Here is a 17701-nt window from a genome sequence, read left to right as displayed (position 1 = left end):
CCCATTCAAGGATACTCTGGAGTTGGTCATTATTCCTCTTCAAATGTGGTCTCGATATCATCTACATGGAACTCAGAACAATGAGTCAATTACTTCCTGAGTTTGCAACACCACTTTCCTGTGACTCGTCTTTTCCTCCAGGAGTCACCCTACCCCATTGTTCACATGAGCTGTTTTTAAGCAAGTGTACCCCGGGCCTGGCATGCATGCAATTGATTTTTAGAATCTGAATAAAAAATTCATTTATCCTTCCAACATCTTACTCATTTTTACCCAACATTCTAGAAGGTTGGAAAAAAAATACCTATCATATTTGTCATCGCTCTGACTTTTTGTCATTTGCAACTTGGTTAGCATCTCTTCTCTGCACTCCACTCATAACATTGACCAGAAATTGAACAGGATACCTGGAAGAACAGAATTCTTCCATTCTCAGCTAATCACCAACAACACTCTTTGGATATGGTTGGTGGTCTCTTTTCAGTATGCTTAACCAGCCACATTTCACCCCGTATGTGCATGAGTAGAAGAGCTTTTGGTAACTGTGCACTTGGGAAAGTTACTGCAGCACAGGGAGGCTCTCAGAGGGTGGGGTGTTGGGAGGAGAGGAGTGGGAGCAGGGGGACCAGTGGCTAGAAAGAAGTATCCAAACTTGAGGTCGTCCGTTCTTAAACTAGGGTGGGGTGCCTTTGGAAATGGACAGGGAGGTGTTGTTACTACAAACATTATGAAAGGAAAAGTCAGCAGGTCTCTGTAACAAATGAGTATGGGAAGAAATGGAGGAAAGAGGAATGTAGAGCCTGAGTGATTGGATGGTGTTGTCATAATTAGAAATATAGAAGCCTTGGAGGGAAGCTGTTTGGGGTGACAGTTAGATGGTGGAGGGAATTCTTGCTGCAATGTAAAGGGGTTTTATGGTTCAGTTGATTGAAAGGTAGGTTAAAAATATTTTGAAATTCCAGAGGTTTATTTGTATTAACTGTTGACAATAGAGAGGGAGAAGTCGAAGATGGAGAAGATGTTGGGCGTGGCAGATGAATAAGGTCCACAATTGAGCACAGGCATGGGCATCAGAATTCAAATGGGCAAGAAGGGAGGTCTGTGGATGAGAGCACATTTTAGAGCTTCATCTCTAAGGGCTCTTGTAACTGCTGTTCCCGCTGCTCAGATGCCTTCACATATTCTCATGGTTTTTCCTGTAGATCACAACATGATGGTCTTTTTTTTTTTTTAATTTCAGGCCTCAGCTCAAAGGTCTCCTGCTCACAGAGTGTCTCCCTGACCAGTCACCTGTCACCCAGACCCATTCCAATCCGGGACTAGCCCTGCCCCAGAATGGTCCAGGACCTCCAGGCCCTTGACTCTCACAGGAAAGAATTCAAGAATGAGTCATGGTGGGGGATACGGGCTGCGAAGAGCCTTCTGGCTCTAAGGGAACAGGAAGAACTGGAAGATTTGCCAAATGACTACCCCTCAAGCACCAGTGAAGATGAGGGGGACAGTGGTGGAGAGCGAAAGCATCAAAAGCTTCTGAAAGCCATCAGTTCCCTTGATGGAAAGAATAGGCGGAAATTGGCTGAGAGATCTGAGGCTAGTCTGAAGGTGTCAGAGTTCACGGTCAGTTCTAAAGGATCAGGAGAAAGGCTAGTCCTTTCAGATCTGCTTGAACTTGTTAAAACTTCATCCTCATTGGCCACTGTGAAAAAGCAGCTGAATAGAGTCAGATCAAAGAAGACTGTGGAGCTACCCCTTAACAAAGAAGAGGTTGAGCGGACCCACAGAGAAGTGGCATTCAGTAAAACCTCACAGGCGCTCTCCAAATGGGATCCCATCGTTCAGAAGAACCGACAAGCAGAGCAGCTGGTTCTGCCCCTGGTAAAGGAGCAGTCAGCCTTCGCTCCCATCGAGCATGTGCTCAGCGGCTGGAAGGCAAGAACAACCCTGGAGCAGGAGATTTTTAACCTCCTTGGTAAGAACAAGCAGCCAGTGACAGACCCTTTACTGACCCTCGTGGAAAAGGCCTCTCTCAAAGCCATGAGCCTGGAAATGGCTAAGATGCGCCGAGCAGAGCTTCAGAGGGCCCGGGCCCTGCAGTCTTACTATGAGGCCAGGGCTCGAAGGGAGAAGAAAATAAAGAGCAAAAAGTATCACAGCGTTCTGAAGAAAGGAAAGGCCAAGAAATCCCTAAAAGAGTTTGAGAAGCTGCGGAAGGCCAATCCTGCTGCTGCGCTGGAAGAACTGGAAAAACTCGAAAAGGCCAGAACGATGGAGCGAATGAGCCTTAAGCACCAGAACAGTGGAAAATGGGCAAAGTCAAAGGCAGTTATGGCCAAATATGACCTGGAGGCTCGCCAGGCTATGCAGGATCAGTTGGCCAGGAACAAAGAACTGACGCAGAAAGTCCAGGTGGCCTCTGAGAGTGAGGAAGAGGAGGGAGGTGAAGAAGAAGAGGGTGATCTCCTTGTCCCTGATGCAGTGAATGAGGCACACGTGACTACAGATGGACCGAACCCCTGGATGGTCAGGAATCACTCTGATGACACAAAAGAGGCTGAAATCCAGAAGGACTCTGAACAACTTCCAGAGCCCATGGCCAACGAGGCTTCTGAGAGTGAGGAAGAAGAAAGACCAGTGGCAGAGGAAGAAATTTTGTTGAAAGAATTTAAGGAAAGTCAGTCACTTAGGAAAATGTCGGCGCTCAACCAGGACACCAAGCCAGTGGGCAGACAAGAAACAGGAGATTCTAGCACCCAGGAGGTGCTATCCAAACTGAGAGCACTGTCTCAGAAACTCAACAAGGACAACCATCCGTGCAGGAAGCAAAACATGGGTTCAGTGAGGACTGTTTTGTCCACCCAGAGAGAGGGACCTGCTGGGGAAGAAGAGGAGCCCCTGTTGCTACAGAGTCCGGAGAGAGCACAGACTCTGGAGGAGCTAAAGGAACTGAGCAAAGAAGGATGCTTTCAAAATGAGGAGCTCCCCAGACCTGCGTTAGAAGGGCAGCAGGTGGAGAGGAATAATCAGCCTAGTGCTCCCAAGAAGAAAATGAAGGAGCAAATGATTGACCTACAGAACATCTTAACCACAAAATCTCCTTCTGTGAAGTCTTCGGCTGTCCCCACAATAGAGGAGTTGGAAGATGAACAAGAGAGAGAGCAAAAGCAAATGATAAAGGAAGCTTTTGCTGGTGATGATGTCATCAGAGATTTCTTGAAAGAGAAGAGAGTAACGGTGGAGGCGAGTAAGCCAAAGGACGTGGACCTGACTCTGCCTGGCTGGGGCGAGTGGGGCGGTGTGGGCCTGAAGCCCAGTGCCAAGAAGAGACGCCGGTTTCTCATTAAAGCACCTGAAGGTCCTCCAAGAAAGGACAAGAATTTACCAAATGTGATTATCAATGAGAAGCGAAACATCCACGCAGCAGCTCACCAGGTGCGGGTGCTTCCATATCCATTTACCCACCATCAGCAATTTGAGAGGACCGTCCAGACCCCTATAGGATCTACATGGAACACCCAGAGAGCCTCCCAAAAGCTGACTACACCCAAGGTTGTCACCAAGCCAGGACACATCATTAAGCCTATAAAAGCAGAGGATGTGGGCTACCGGTCTTCCTCACGGTCCGACCTCTCTGTCATACAGAGGAATCCAGAACGACTCTCCATACATCACAAAAAACAGCTGAAGAAAAACTAAAGATAGAGTTGCTGGAGGAGTGACATCTTGGTGCCTAGAAGCAGGACCCTACAGTGCTCCTCCATTGGCCGGATTTTACTAGTACTACAATTTCAAAATTTGTTAGCACACATATTAGGAATAAAGGCATTTTTATCTATTAAAAAAAAATGAGTCATGTGAGAGTGAAAGCCAGTTTTGTTCAGGTAGAGAAAAAGAGTTAGGATGCGGGTTCCTGGAGACAGGATCAGGGATTGAGCTGCCCACTGCCCCTTTGGTTGCAAGTCTCTCAGGGCGTCGCTGTGAAAGTAGCAAAAGTACACGTCCAAGTGGAATGGGTGAACTCGAGAGTAAGTTGTGTGCTGGGTCAGTCAGTTCTTGGGATTTTATGTGTTTCCAAGGCTGGGTTGTTTCTAAACTTTGTGGCACTGAGTTCTGACTTGGCCTTGTGTGTGTGTGTGTGTGTGTGTTGTTCCTAATATGGTCTGTTCTAAAAAGTATCATGGTGTTCTTCCTCCTCTGCCGCCCCCCCTTCTACTTGTGTCAGTTTTCATTATGATGATGGTATAATGAGCTTTGAGGTCAGTCTCTTACAAGTTTTTTCTCCATCTTGGATGGATCTGGGTTTAGCTAGTTCTTGTTGCTGTTGTTCACTTCTGTGACTCTGCAGGGGTTTCCTGTCTGACTGTTTCCCTATGATCATGCGTGGAGGTGGGGATCCTGGTGAGTGGCCCTAGTGATTTACCATCCCGTGATGTCGGCTCCTTCCTCATTCCACTCGTCAGGTGTTTTCTCTAACTTCTTTCTATCCTGCCTCACACTTTAAAATAGTCCTCAACCCTCATCTGAAATTATCTTATTTGCTCATCTGTGGGGGTTTTTGCTGTGACCTATATGAAAGCTGGGACCTTTGCATGTTTGTTCATGGTTGTACTTCCAGTACCTGGTATATGTTTGTTGAATGAATGAACAGCGTGCAGAAAGGCTGGTAGAGAATAGGTACTCAATGTTGAGTGCTAAAACGAGCAATCGTTGCACTCCCACATATATACCCAAGAGAACTGTAAAGAAATGTCCATAACAGCATTACTCTTAGTAGACGGGAGGTGCAAACAACCTAAATGTCAAAATGTGGTATATCCATACGATGGGATGTTATTCAGCCATGAGGCAATGAAGTACGGATACCAATCACAACATGGCTTAGCCTGGAAAATGTTGTATTTAAAAGAATCCAGGCACAAAAATCCACATGTCTTATGCCATTTATATGAAATTCCCAGGATACATAAATTCATAGAGACAAAGCAGGGGCTAAAGAAAGGGGTCATGGGAATAATTGCTTAGTGAGTACAGATTTCTTTTTAGGGTGATGAAATGTTCTGGAATTATCCCTAGCTGGGTGGCTTTGTTGGTTGGAGCATCTTCCTGTACATTAGAAGATTGCAGGTTCAATTCCCAATCAGGGCACATACCTAGGTTGCAGGTTTGATCCCTGATTAGGGCGTGTACTGGAGGCAACCAATCGATGTTTCTCTTTCTCCCTCTCTCAAATCAATAAAACATATCCTTGAGGATTGAAAAAGAAAAGAAAAGAAAAATGTTCTGGAATTAGTGGTGATAGTTCTGTCACACTTTAAATTGGTTAAAATGGTAAATTTTATGTTATGTACATTTTACCTCTTTAAAAGAAGATAGACTGGCCCTAACCGGTTTGGCTCAGTGGATAGAGTGCCAGCCTGTGGACTGAAGGTTCCTGGGTTTCATTACGATTAAGGGCATGTACCTTGGTTGCTGGCGCATCCCCAGTAGGGGCTGTGCAGGAGGCAGCTGATTGATGTTTCTCTCATCGATGTTTCTAACTATTCCTCTCTCTTCCTCTCTGTAAAAAATCGATAAAATATATTTTTTTAAAAAAGAAGATAGACTGGATTAGCATATGAAGTATAGCTGAACTCTAAAACACACAGGACTAATACTTAAACTCATCTGCAGACAAATCAAAGAACCATGTAAAGCAACCCTGAGGCATGAATCTACCAAATAGATTTATTGTTCAGTTATCAATTCACTACTGATAGGATTCTTGAAGGATTCCTTCAGATTGTGAGCACTTGTCTCTTTTGCATAAAAACTATTTGATTCCTAGGTAGACCTTTGGGGGAAATACTTTTACATGAAAGAAGACCTGCTGTGGGTAATTGCAAATGCTACTATTCAATGTAAAAAGTTCATTTAGTGACCAGAAACCACCTCATCACTCCACCTTTAGACCACAGCTCAGAACAGCCTGCACTTCCAAGGAGTTGTTTTCCCATGGTTTGGGGGAGAGGAGGCCTCTGCGGGGTGAAAAGGCTAACGGTAGCTGGGATGTGAGCTCAGCGTACTCTGGGGCAGACCCTGGGGCAGGTGCCTCCCCAGAAGCCCTGAACTTGCAGGAGTGATGCCTCTTATTTCCAGCTGTGAACAGACCTCTAGTGGCAACTACTGAAATCGACCTGCTCTCTCCAAAGGCAAGAGAGTGTCCACTCTGTGAATGAGCACAAGTCCTTTCAAGGCACTACAGGTTGCAGCTGTTCCAACAGAACGGTGCATCCTCAGCAACACTGAACCTCCTACAGGTCTGGTTAGGTTAAATATGCTCGTTAAAAATCTCTAAGCAAATTTTCTTTATGGATCATCTTCTATGTGGGCTGAACCATGGACACTCTGGTTGCCCTGTGCTGACAGCCATAAGCCTCCATTTCCACTGGACACTGGGAAGAAGCCCTAAAGGCAGGATCTCGTTTATGTGTAAGGAGGTTGGATGTGAGGCTCCCTTGACTCTTGCCAAAGGAAAGACTGCCTGTGAATGGTGATATTTGATTGGGATTAAGTTCAAGCTTCAACGGGTATTATTTCTACCTTGCTATTGGAAAATGGTTCTCAAACTTGTGCCAAACAACTCAGTGTCATATTATTTCATCCAAGGGGGCTGCTCCTACCGCTGATCCCCTCTTATCCAGACAGATAATCACAGCCTGCTCTGGGATCACACTTCTATTTTGGCACTTCTTGTAGTGAGGTCATTCGTTCAGCAAGTATTTATTGACCTGCTTTGAGTTATGCACAGTTGTAGGTGCTAGGAATAAGGTAGTGAGTATAAAGGGCTAAGTGTTGGTGCTTGCAGGGAGACAACAAATAAGTATATATGATAAATAAATATAAAATGTACATAAAGGAAAAGTTGGGTAAAGGACATAGGGAGTGCAGTAGGTAGATGGAGACGTCATTGGGTGGATGGAGACCTTGAACTAACAGTGGGATTTTGCAATGTGGAGGTCATTCTTCCAGCAGAAGGGTGGGACTTGAAACCTGATTAGAGTGACTTCAGGAGATTAAGGAAGGCCTCTGATTAGATGGCATTTGAACAGATGGAGCAAACCATGCAGCACTATTGGACTAAGGAAATAAATTATGAGTACATTTTCAGAGGACCGTTCTGGCTGCTGGGGGTAGAGCAGAATGAAAAGGAGCATGGAAGAGCAGATCAGTTAGGAGCCTATGGCTGGAATCCAGGTGGAGATAATAGTGGCTCTGACTGGGTTGGATGGTCAGATACGGGACACAATTTGAAGGTTGAACTCAGAGGACTGGCTGATGGGCTGTATGTGGGAGAAAGAGGAGCCAAGGATGATTCCAAGTTTGGATGCCTGGAAAAAATGCAGTTACCCCTTTTCCGAAATGGGCAAAAACGTGGAATGGGAGTTTTAGACAAGGAAGCCAGGAGTTTGGAGGGACTGTCCTGCATGCTGCAGGAAGTTGAGGGTCCCTGGCCTCTTTCCATTAAAGGCCAGCAGCTCTCGCCAGTCATTAGGGCAACCCATAGCCACCCTCACACATTGTCAAATGCCCCTTGTAGTGGCGGTGCTGACCATGGTTGAGACCCACTGTAACCAATGAAGTGGGTGTCAGCACCTAGATGTGACTGTGTTTGGCTGATGCCAGAAGCAGCAGAAATCTAGCTTCAAGAGCAGAATGAGAACTGACAAATTCTGTAGAGATGGCGACCCCTCCCTCTTTGGGGAGTGAGGTTTAAGTCTAGGAGATTACGGCATAGAGGTTGAACTGGGCTCCAATCTAGAGAGACAAAGCAGGGTCAAACCAGAAATAGTCACCTTATCAAGGATATCATGCGATACATATTAGAAAGTTTTGAGACTTCCTTTCCTATACCCTCCACCTTAGGAAATCCCACTTGCCACTCTTGTGAGAAGCATCCCTCTAAGCATGATGGCCCCTACCCACACCTGATTAAACCCAAGGTGAACACCTGAAATAACAAGACAATTCATCGGCTGATTGGTGACCTTTCAGATTTTTTCCTGTTGGGTAGTTGAATAATAGGCTAGTGACTGTAGTCAATTGGCGGTGGGTATTTGAGTTGAAAGCACCTATAGACTTGAGATGAAGGTTGCAACATGACAAAGGGAAAGCCACAGCACAGGAAAGTCCAGGTTTGGGGAGAGCAGAGAAACCAGGATCAAGGAGAGGAAGCCAGCTATGAAACAGGAGCACAGCTCAGCCCTGCAGAAAAGGAGAGGTGCAAGAGCATGTGGTTCCAGGGAGATGGGGAGGGACAGAGACAGAGAGATACAATAGTTGACTACTTTTGGGTTCCATGAGACTGCCTGTTGACTTTCAATTTGTCTTTTTCTTATTTTGTGTAGTTTGAGTGGTTTCTGACCCATGCAACCAATGATATACATTGCCCTTACCTCTATGTTAGAGCTGCGATCAGAGGATGGTCTAAAGCAGGGGTGGGCAAACTTTTTGACTCGAGGGCCACAATGGGTTCTAAACTGGACCAGAGGGCCGGAACAAAAGCATGGATGGAGTGTTTGTGTGAACTAATACATGTTAACACTGCTGCTGGTGAAGGAGCGGAGGGGAGAGCAAGAGAACCCTCCGCTCTTTCGGCTCCGCGGGCCGGATAGAACAGCTGAACGGCCGGATCTGGCCCACGGGCTGTAGTTTGCCCACGGCTGGTAAAGTCAGTCACTAAGGCCAGGAATCAAGAACCAGAGTCAGGGAAGAGAAGGAGGTCAGTCATTGTGAAGCTGCTTTAACAGTGCTGGAGCAGATCCAGCCTCTCGTTGAAGCTGGGGAGCATGTATGATGGTAGGAGGCAGCTGGGGGACGAGACTTCCCCCCTTCCAGAGCAGTGTGGAGGCAGCCACTGCCGGGAGCTTCCTTCAGCCTCACGCAGGGCATCTGATTCATTTGCCTTGCTCGACTTGGCTGGTAATTTCATCTTTCAGCCAGAAGCGGAAGAGACTTGGGGAACTTCTGTTCTGGACTTAATTCTGACCAACTAGGAAAAATTGCTTGGCAAAGTGGATGTGACAGGAACTTGGGAGAAAGCAACAACGTCATCCTGGAGTGTGTGAAAGCTGAAAAGGTTAGGCTGGGCTATTAGAATGCTGAGCCAGTAACCTTCATACACATTAAGCTGATGGAGCACAGGCTGTGTGCCAGGCAGCATTCTTGGTGCTAGAACTACAACATGTAATAAGGCAACATCCTTACCCGTGGGAGGCTTCTATTTTACAGTAAGCAAACAAGTGAGCAAAATCATTTCATATAGTTTTTATATGCCACACAAACAGTAACTGGAAAGCGTTGGGGTCGGGTAAGTCTAGATCAAGTGGTCAAGGAAGGTCTCCCTGGAGAGTGGAGATATTTGAGCTAAAATCCAAGTGATGGGGAAGAACCTGCCATACAAAGGGAATGTCATGAGAAGAATTAGCAAGCATAGAGGTCTGCTGGGTAGCTGTGTGGTCAAAGACAGAGAAGTAGCACATGCTTTTCCTTAGAGTAATGGTGGCTCTGAGATTCCAGAGGAGTTTTTCCATTACAGTTGAACTTGGGCACTTAACTTGGTGATCTTAGGGGAAATTAACTAGAACAGATTATTCAATAATAGTTCTTGAGTACCTATACAAAAATTGATGGTCATTAGTGTCTAGTTTGTGACTCATAACTTAAGTAGAACCTCTCCACATTGGGGGGGAAGGAGCAGGTTTAATAGAATAATAGGACAGAGAGAGGTAGACAGTGTATTTTGACTTAGCAAGTCATTTTTATGGACAAATTAGAAAAATGAAGATGGTATTCTTTTTTAGCCAACAGTATCCAAGAGGTGGTCTTAGAGAAGAAGGACCAAATCTGATCCGTGTTTCTAGAAGCCAAACTGGGACTAATGGTTGGAAATTATGGGAACGCAGATTTTAAACCAGTATATGTCAGACCTTTTTAAGAGTAAGACATGTCCTAAAGCTGCTTTGGAATGAGGACACAGATGAGCGAAATTGATGCAGCAGATGGTGAATGTTTGGAGTCTAGTTTCATCCACCATGATAATCTAGGATTATATGATTCAGGAGAAGTAACTGATTATTATGCACCATTTTCTCCCTGTGATTTAGTAACGATCTCTATAATAAAGGCTATGTCAGTCATTCAGATGGAACCTCAAAATCTTCATTTACTCCCCCTCTCCCCTATCTATCTCATTCTATTCATCCTCATAGGCCTTCTCCTCATCATTCCTATCCCTACTGCCATTGCCCTAGGTCAACTTCCATCATCTCTTGCCTGAACTTTTATGTTGGCCTCTTCATTGTTCTTCCAGCTTCTACTTTCTTCCCCCATGACTTCATTCTTGGTGTGTGGCCAGATGGCACTTTAACAGACAGAAATGACATCAAACCCCTCTACTAAAATCTCCATTGACCCTTCTTTCTCCAAAGAGAAGCCCCACAGATTTAGATTGTTCTTCAGGCTCCAACCTCAGTTTATGTGTATTTACCCTGCTCCACACATGCCATGTAGGCTCAGGTCTCTTTTCAATGCCATATCTGAGAAACCTCCTTGTTTCCCCAAGCAACAATCATTATGTTTGGCCCAGCTGGCCTGAGCATTGACCTATGAACCAGGAGGTCACAGTTCAATTCTGATCAGGGCATACGCCAGGTTTGCAGACTCAATCCCTAGTGTGCGGCATGCAGGAGGTAGCTGATCAATGGTTCTCTCTCATCACCGATGTTTCTATCTCTCCCTCTCTGAAATCAATAAAAATATTTTTAAAAAGAGTAATGATATTTACACTTTTATTTCCACACAATAATTTGTCTCATTAATTATTTATTTTGTTTATTCTTGAATTTTTTTATTCATACATTTATTAATGGTACCTATTGTGGGCTAGCTCTATGCTAGGTGTTAGGAGAAGTGAGCAAAGTAAGATTACTACTAATTTATTAGGTGGCAGGTATTGTAATAAGTGTCTATGTCCATTATCTCAATCTTTGTCCAATGAGACAATTACTATTATGAAATAATAGAGATATTATTCCAAATGCAATATCCCTAGGAGGATAGTTACTATTAGCATCCTTATTTTAAAGATGAGGAAACTGAGGTTTAGAGAAGTTAACCAGCTCACCCCATCAAGAGCCTGGGCTGGGATTTATACTCAGGTTGTCTGATTCCGGAGTTTAGATTTCCAGTTATCATACCAGGACATCTTTTCACTACAGGTAAGGGGACACAGGCAAAATCTTGCCCTCAAAGAGTTCAGACATTGGTGTTTCTAGCTGCTGAATGTTTCCTTAGCATTCATGTGTTTCTGTCTGAGACCGTAGTTAGCCACTCCCTCATCTAGCCCTCCATTTGATTATAAGCTCTTTAAGGGCAGACAGGGCCCTGTACCATCACCTTCATCCCCATCTTCCAGGCTCAGAGTTACTCTAATTATGTTTGCAGATTGAATTAACAAATCATTGTATGTGTCAGACCAACTATGCTGCAAGTTTTCCTGGGTAAGAGGATCTTTAATTCTATCCAGCTCTGGGCCCTGCACAATGGGGACATTGACAAGCTGGTGCACATTCACCCAGAAAGTGGAAGGGGCTGTTTTGAATGCTATTTATAAACACTGCCTTCCTTGGCATGTATTTGGAAAGTATTAAAATAAACTGTGAATGTGTGAGAAGATCTTTCTGTTCCCTGTTTTATAAATTATTATTTCAGTCTTGAACAAAGCTGTTTTTTTTTCTTTTGCATGTACCATAGTGTTTATAGCCTGACAATCCTATAATATTAATAATGATAAAGCACATTACAGCTATAAAAATGACATTAAGAAATAAAAGTTTCAAGTCGAGAGGACAGCGGGTACAGTGAAGTGGGGACACATGCTGCTGTGCCCAGGAATTGCCCACAGCTGACCTTTATGGAGAGCTTGCTATGTGCCTGCCCAGTTTTGAATGCTTTACATGTATAAATTTACCTGTGCCATTACCACTTTTTATAATAGAGGGACACAGAGGCACAGAGTCCCTTAAAAACAGGTCTCTATTCAGCATTTACCACATTCTGTTATTGGTATGCCTGGCTTCCCCCTTTAAAGGCAAAGACAGTCTCTGGTACAGCTCCGTACCTTGGAGCCTGGCCGGTTCCTGGCCTAACAGAAAACCTCATGCTGTGTCAGAGAACACTGCTCAGGCAACACGGCTCCTCCCCTAGCTGCTCACCTGGGAAAAGCTCAGTGAACACATGGTTTTGCTCTCCAAGTAAGGCCAACACATTCTCCTGGGGGCAGAGCTATTCCCCAGTAGAACAAGCCATGCTAAAGATCGGCTGTTGAGCTCACAACCAAGGCAGAGAGGTAGATGGTTGGACTCTTGAACAGCCTCATCCTAAGATTATCAGAGTAGGTGTGGTCTTGTCCATGGAACCATAATCCTCTAGGTCTGAATTCACTGGGAGAGGCACGTCCTTATCATGCTTCCATTTCCCATAAGCCCCCTTTAGTGACAATTTTATTCTTTGGAGATGTCAATACTTTTAGTCAAACTCTTATGGGTGCTCTTTCTGTCTCTTAAGTGAGACCTTGCCTATCTCTGCTTTGATTTGTAACATGCGGATTTTACAGTTTCAATCCTTAGAGAGCTCCCTTATTCCCCTCATTTTATATTGTCTTCTTCCTCCCCCCCCCCCCCCCCCAAGTACGAACTATATTATTATCCCCATTTTACAGATGAGGAGGAACAGAGCCCAGTCTCCTGACTTCCAACGCCTAGCATTTCCCCCCTCTTATCAGCACCATTTCAACAGTTCGAAGTGCTTTTACTTGGGCTATTTGACTGTGGGTTGCACATGTGAATATCTTTAGACAATGGCATGGCCACCACTGGAGTCTTGGTGCGGACTGTGAACTACGAGGTGCCCAGTCAGTACGGCTGCCGGGTTCTTTGCTAACATGCTGGGGCAGAGCAGCCTCAGAGCCGGCCTTCTCTCCTGTGCAGTCAGTGGTTTCCAAGCAGATGCTAGCTTTCCACCTTCTGATCTTTCCCTGCTTGGCTCTGGGGTCCTTTTATTTGGCCACGTTTCTCTCTATATACACAGAAGCCTCCTGTACACTGCCCCCAACAGTACTTATAATCACCTCTCCTGAGGACAACACCGTAACCTCATCTCTAATTCACTGTCTTTTTTCTTCCTTTTTTTTTTTTGGTCTTTTTTTCTTTTCATTCCTCTTTCTCCTTCACTTTTACTCTTGCTCTGAGCCTCTTAACACAGGCCGTTTCTCCAAATACGCCAGGTTGGCCAGAATCCCCTTCCCTCCGATATAACTGGAACCTCCCCCCTCTCTGCCTGTTACTTACCTGAAAGCACAGCCCCCTTATTATTAAATTTCATTTACTACAGACCTCAGGCCCCTGTGTGTGATTTCCCGGCTTTCAGCTGGTTGGCTACCTCTTTTCTGCCCCCAATTGCAAGCAGCCGTTAGTAATCAACACAGAGCGTGTATGATAATCAAATTAGACAAGTGGGACCCTGCCTTTATTTTCTGCGTAATCACTGGGCGTGATAGTAATAATGTCAGCTCGAATAATCTAGTGGCGTGAACCTCTCTCCATGTTATTTATTTTTTTCCAGCCCTACTTCAGGTTCACCCCACAGCCAGAGAATGCACGCTATGTCCTCACCCAGACTGGGTTTAGAATCTTGATTGTGGACCATGTCAACCGCGTCAAGCCTGGGTGAATCTCATAATTGAATGGTAGTATATCATACAGGGGATTTTTTTTTTAATCCTTAACCCTACCTGGTAATGAGTTTGTGCCCTGCAGCTAGAGTCTTGATAGCCCTTGACATTTCCTCTTCCTTCAGGAGGGAGGCTGCAGCTGCTGCTCTGCTCTTTGCTCGTGGGTGGAGCAGCCTGGGCCAAAGAGAAAAGAGAGTCCCTGCAGCTGCCTCCACTTCCTCAGCAACGTGGCCAAGTCACTTTTCTCAGTTGTAAACTAAGGGTCCTGGTCTCCAACCCTCCCCACTGGGGTGCAGAAGGACAGAGAGAATGTTTCTGGAGCCCTTGAAGCCACTTAGCATAAGGATGCTCTGCAGACGGTGAAGTATCTGTGGAAATGCTGTGATAAGTACACAGTGAAATTAACAAGTGTGAACCCCTGGAGATGTGGTTGGAGCTTCCTATAGCTGGCACAGAGCTGTGGCTTTCTGGTGTGAAGATAGAACCAAGTTCCCGGGGAACCGGGGCCCTGAAAGGTCACATCTCCTCTGAAATGGCTGGGGTAGGGGTACCAGAAGCCACAATAGGATCTATGTGTGATCAAAATTGGACTTACGCTGCCATGTTAGGAGATTGTAGTAGATTTGTAGGCAAAAAAGTTTGGATGTTTATAACTTGTTGACTTTGGGCAAGTCATTTAACCTAAATCTCATTTTCATATCTGTGAAATGGGGGTAACAATACTACCTCACAGGGGCTTTTCCAGGATATAGGAAGAGGAAGGGAGATCATAATAACAACAGTGTTGTGTTGGTAAAACGGATCTCCAGGAAAAAGTCCTGTTGGAGGGCATTTGCCAGTTTCTATGGTGTAAATACATCATTTCAGGCTACCAATGGTTTAACCACTGAACATTGCTGAATATTTACCAATTGGCTCTTATAAGCCTGCTGCCTCTAGCACCATAAGTACCATTCATTAAGTATGTATCAGACTTCACATATAGTCATTTCATCTTCACAGCTACTTCTCAGATAGTTATAATTAACTCCAGTTTCCAAATGAACATGGGGCTCTGCGATCTGAAGTGGTTTGTATAGGGCCTCATGGTAAATGGCAGAAGCAGGATTTGAACCCAGGTTGATCTAATTTTAGAATCTATGTTCCTTCCTTAAAGCCAAGTTGTGTAAGCAGGGCCATACATGGGCAAGTGCAGTATAATCTGAAAGATATTACAAACCTGAAATAAATTACTCTCTTATCTGAGATGTGATAGCATAGATTCTACCTCTTGAGTCTTCTAGGGTTCACCCTGGGCTTTTCAGACTCAAAAGGAATGTGGACCCGCCCAGTTTCTTTCTCCTGGCCAACAAACCATCTGATGGAAGGAAGGCATCTGTTTCTACTTCTCTGCTGGGAACCTTCACACATTTCTGTCCAAGAAGTGTAGTATGAAATCTTTCTGGGAGGCCATTAAAATTAATCCTGGGAGATGAGGCAAGCCAGGATTTGGCCAAATTCCAGTATAATGTGCTATCCCCCAAAGAGGAAAAAGAACATTCCTTCTGAGATGGTGCTCATCTTTGAATGTTTGGGCCTGGCCCAACTAAGGTAGAACAGAACTCAATGGGGAACTGTCTGTTTACTCTCACTTATGGAATTTTCTTTTTGCCAGCCCAGCCCTCATCCTCTACTTTTGGATCCAGCCGGCTACCTACATGCCTCAGTCCTATGGTAGTCACTAACTGGATTATAATTGTTTATTTGCTAGGCTGAGCTGCTCCCAGAGCGTGAGAAACCAACTGTTACCACTGCCAGCCCCACATTTCTCTCAGCCAGAGGCCATCCCCCAACAAGGAGCCATGCTATTTCACAAGGACTTTGCCCACAAGAAGAGCAAGCAGCTCATGTTGACGGCCAAGGTCAGTTTTACTGTCTGTCCAGGTGACACCCACACCCTGGTACACCTTTCTCTTCTAAAGAGCCTAACCTTCTTAACTTGGGAAGCTGACCAGAGGCCGAGGGACTTGCCAAATCTCCAACTCCTGGACTGAGATTCTACTGCTCAGTTCTCAGCAGTTGCCAACAGCAGAGTTTCCAGTGCGTAGGTGGCAACCAGCATGGATTCTGGGCAGTGGTGAGGTGTGGCCACCAGCCAGGGAAGCAGGTGCGGGTAGCAGAGGGTGATACAAGACAGAGGGGGATGCCCAGCTTGGTTTTTGCAGCTCACAGTGTTGGTCTATGAGCTCACAGTAGGCTGTACAAAATCTGAAAGATATTACAGGCAGGGGCTGGATTTGGCCCATGAACTGTAGTTTACTGGCCTCTGCTCTAGACAATCAACAAAACAATAAATCAGGCTGATTTCTAGTGTTTGCCTATTTCTGTGGTGCAAATTCTCCCACCATGGCCAATTTCAAGTTACCAATATGATATCACTGAATGTGGGATGGGAAGAGATGTGTAGTAGTACACCATTAGATAGTATTTTTACCATAAAGATACAAAAGATATAATCTCAAGTAAACTGCTGTGAAATAATTAGGAACTGATTATATTTGAGTAGTTATTACTTTTGTTTTTAATTTGTTTGATTTGTTTACTTGTAAGTTTATATAATTTAATATTAAATAATAGCTGTTTGATACCAGCTTGCAGAATTTCTGAAAATTTATCACTTAGCTTGGCTCTAGCACACCACTACCCCGGTCCATCTGACTATGCCAGCCACGTGGAAGGAAAGAGAGAAAAGCCACTCACAATGTGAGATCGAAGAAGTAGCTCTTGTCATAGAAGCATTAACCTCTTCCATTCTTGCTTTTGAAAACTTCATCCCTTAGCTTGATGTCCTATTGTGTTCTCAGTATCACAGATTAGTTTCTTCTTCTGGGGATGGAGTAAAGGAGGGGTCTTGAGCACTCCCTAGTGGTTAATATGTGATCAACAGGAAATTCACATCCTTTGTTCATTTGTGCTCCACTCCTATGTAATGCTATAGGTTGTGCGCCTACTATGTGCCAGGTACTCTATTAGGAACATTCCATACATTATCTGGCCTAATCTTTACAACAACTTTGCAAATGAGCATGACTGTCAAATTTTACAGATGATGAAACTGAGGCTCAGAAAGGTTAAGCAACAAGCAGCCCAAGGTTACATAACTAGGACACGTCAGAGTTAGCATTTAAATCCCCAACCTGGCTTTCTCCCAATCATTGTGCTGGCATTTGCACCTCTTCTTTTGATGTGACTTCTGCCTTTGACAGAAAGGGACCGGAATAACTAGAGGACAGGTGGGCATGGAGGACAGTGTGTCTTGACACCCATCTTTATTGGATACTGACTGGCTCAGCCTTGTCTAAGACTCAGAGTCACAGGGGACGTATGGTTTGGCCATTTCTGGTCACCACCTCAGTTTAGGCTTTATCATCAAATCTCAGAGGATACAATAGAGATACATCCTGAGTTGGCACGGAGATTGGGGAGTGTTGGCAATGATGGGAGCTCTCCACTCATCAGAATTGCTACGTTGCTCAGGCTGATGGGAGCAGGGCTAGCTCAGATATTTCCCATTGCGGTGCCAGAGGAAAAGAGAGATCTGATGGTCTTTCACTGGTGATTAAATTCTCTGGCCTAGAAGTGCAACCTCTCACTTCTTTATAGAACTCATTGTCCAGAACTGGAAGGAGTTACAAGGCCCCATCTAAGCACTTGGGAACCAGGCAGTGTAATCCTACCATGGACTCAGAAGGGACTTCGGGGAAGACAGAAACATCCAGGAAACAGCACGAATGTCTATGTACAAAAGTAGAGAAATGCCAAAGTCCATTGGAGAGGAAGTAATAACTGAGCTGGCTGTTGAAGGAGAAGGCTCACCACACCTTGGGGAGAATTCATGCAGAGGCCAAGGGAGGGGAGGCAGCTGGTGTGTTTGCGGGGTGGCAGGAAGTGCTGGTG

General features: G+C 45.0%; 1 protein-coding gene across 1 annotated transcript in view; it reads left to right on the top strand.

Annotated features, from left to right (window-relative positions):
• The window catches only part of LOC102754001 (U3 small nucleolar RNA-associated protein 14 homolog A), a 68863-nt gene extending 63776 nt beyond the window's left edge, over window positions 1-5087 (top strand). The window contains exon 3 of the mRNA XM_006771137.2: window positions 1241-5087. Coding sequence (XP_006771200.1) covers window positions 1336-3693 — 2358 coding nt within the window. The 5' untranslated portion in view covers window positions 1241-1335 and the 3' untranslated portion in view covers window positions 3694-5087. The remainder of the gene's footprint in view (window positions 1-1240) is intronic.
• The last annotated feature ends 12614 nt before the right edge of the window (window positions 5088-17701 follow it).

This window comes from Myotis davidii, unplaced genomic scaffold (genome assembly GCF_000327345.1).
Source record: "Myotis davidii unplaced genomic scaffold, ASM32734v1 scaffold64, whole genome shotgun sequence".
In the NCBI taxonomy this organism is placed as follows: domain Eukaryota; kingdom Metazoa; phylum Chordata; class Mammalia; order Chiroptera; family Vespertilionidae; genus Myotis; species Myotis davidii.
Note: the sequence above shows the minus strand (reverse complement) of the source record. Positions and strands in the feature narration are given on the sequence as shown.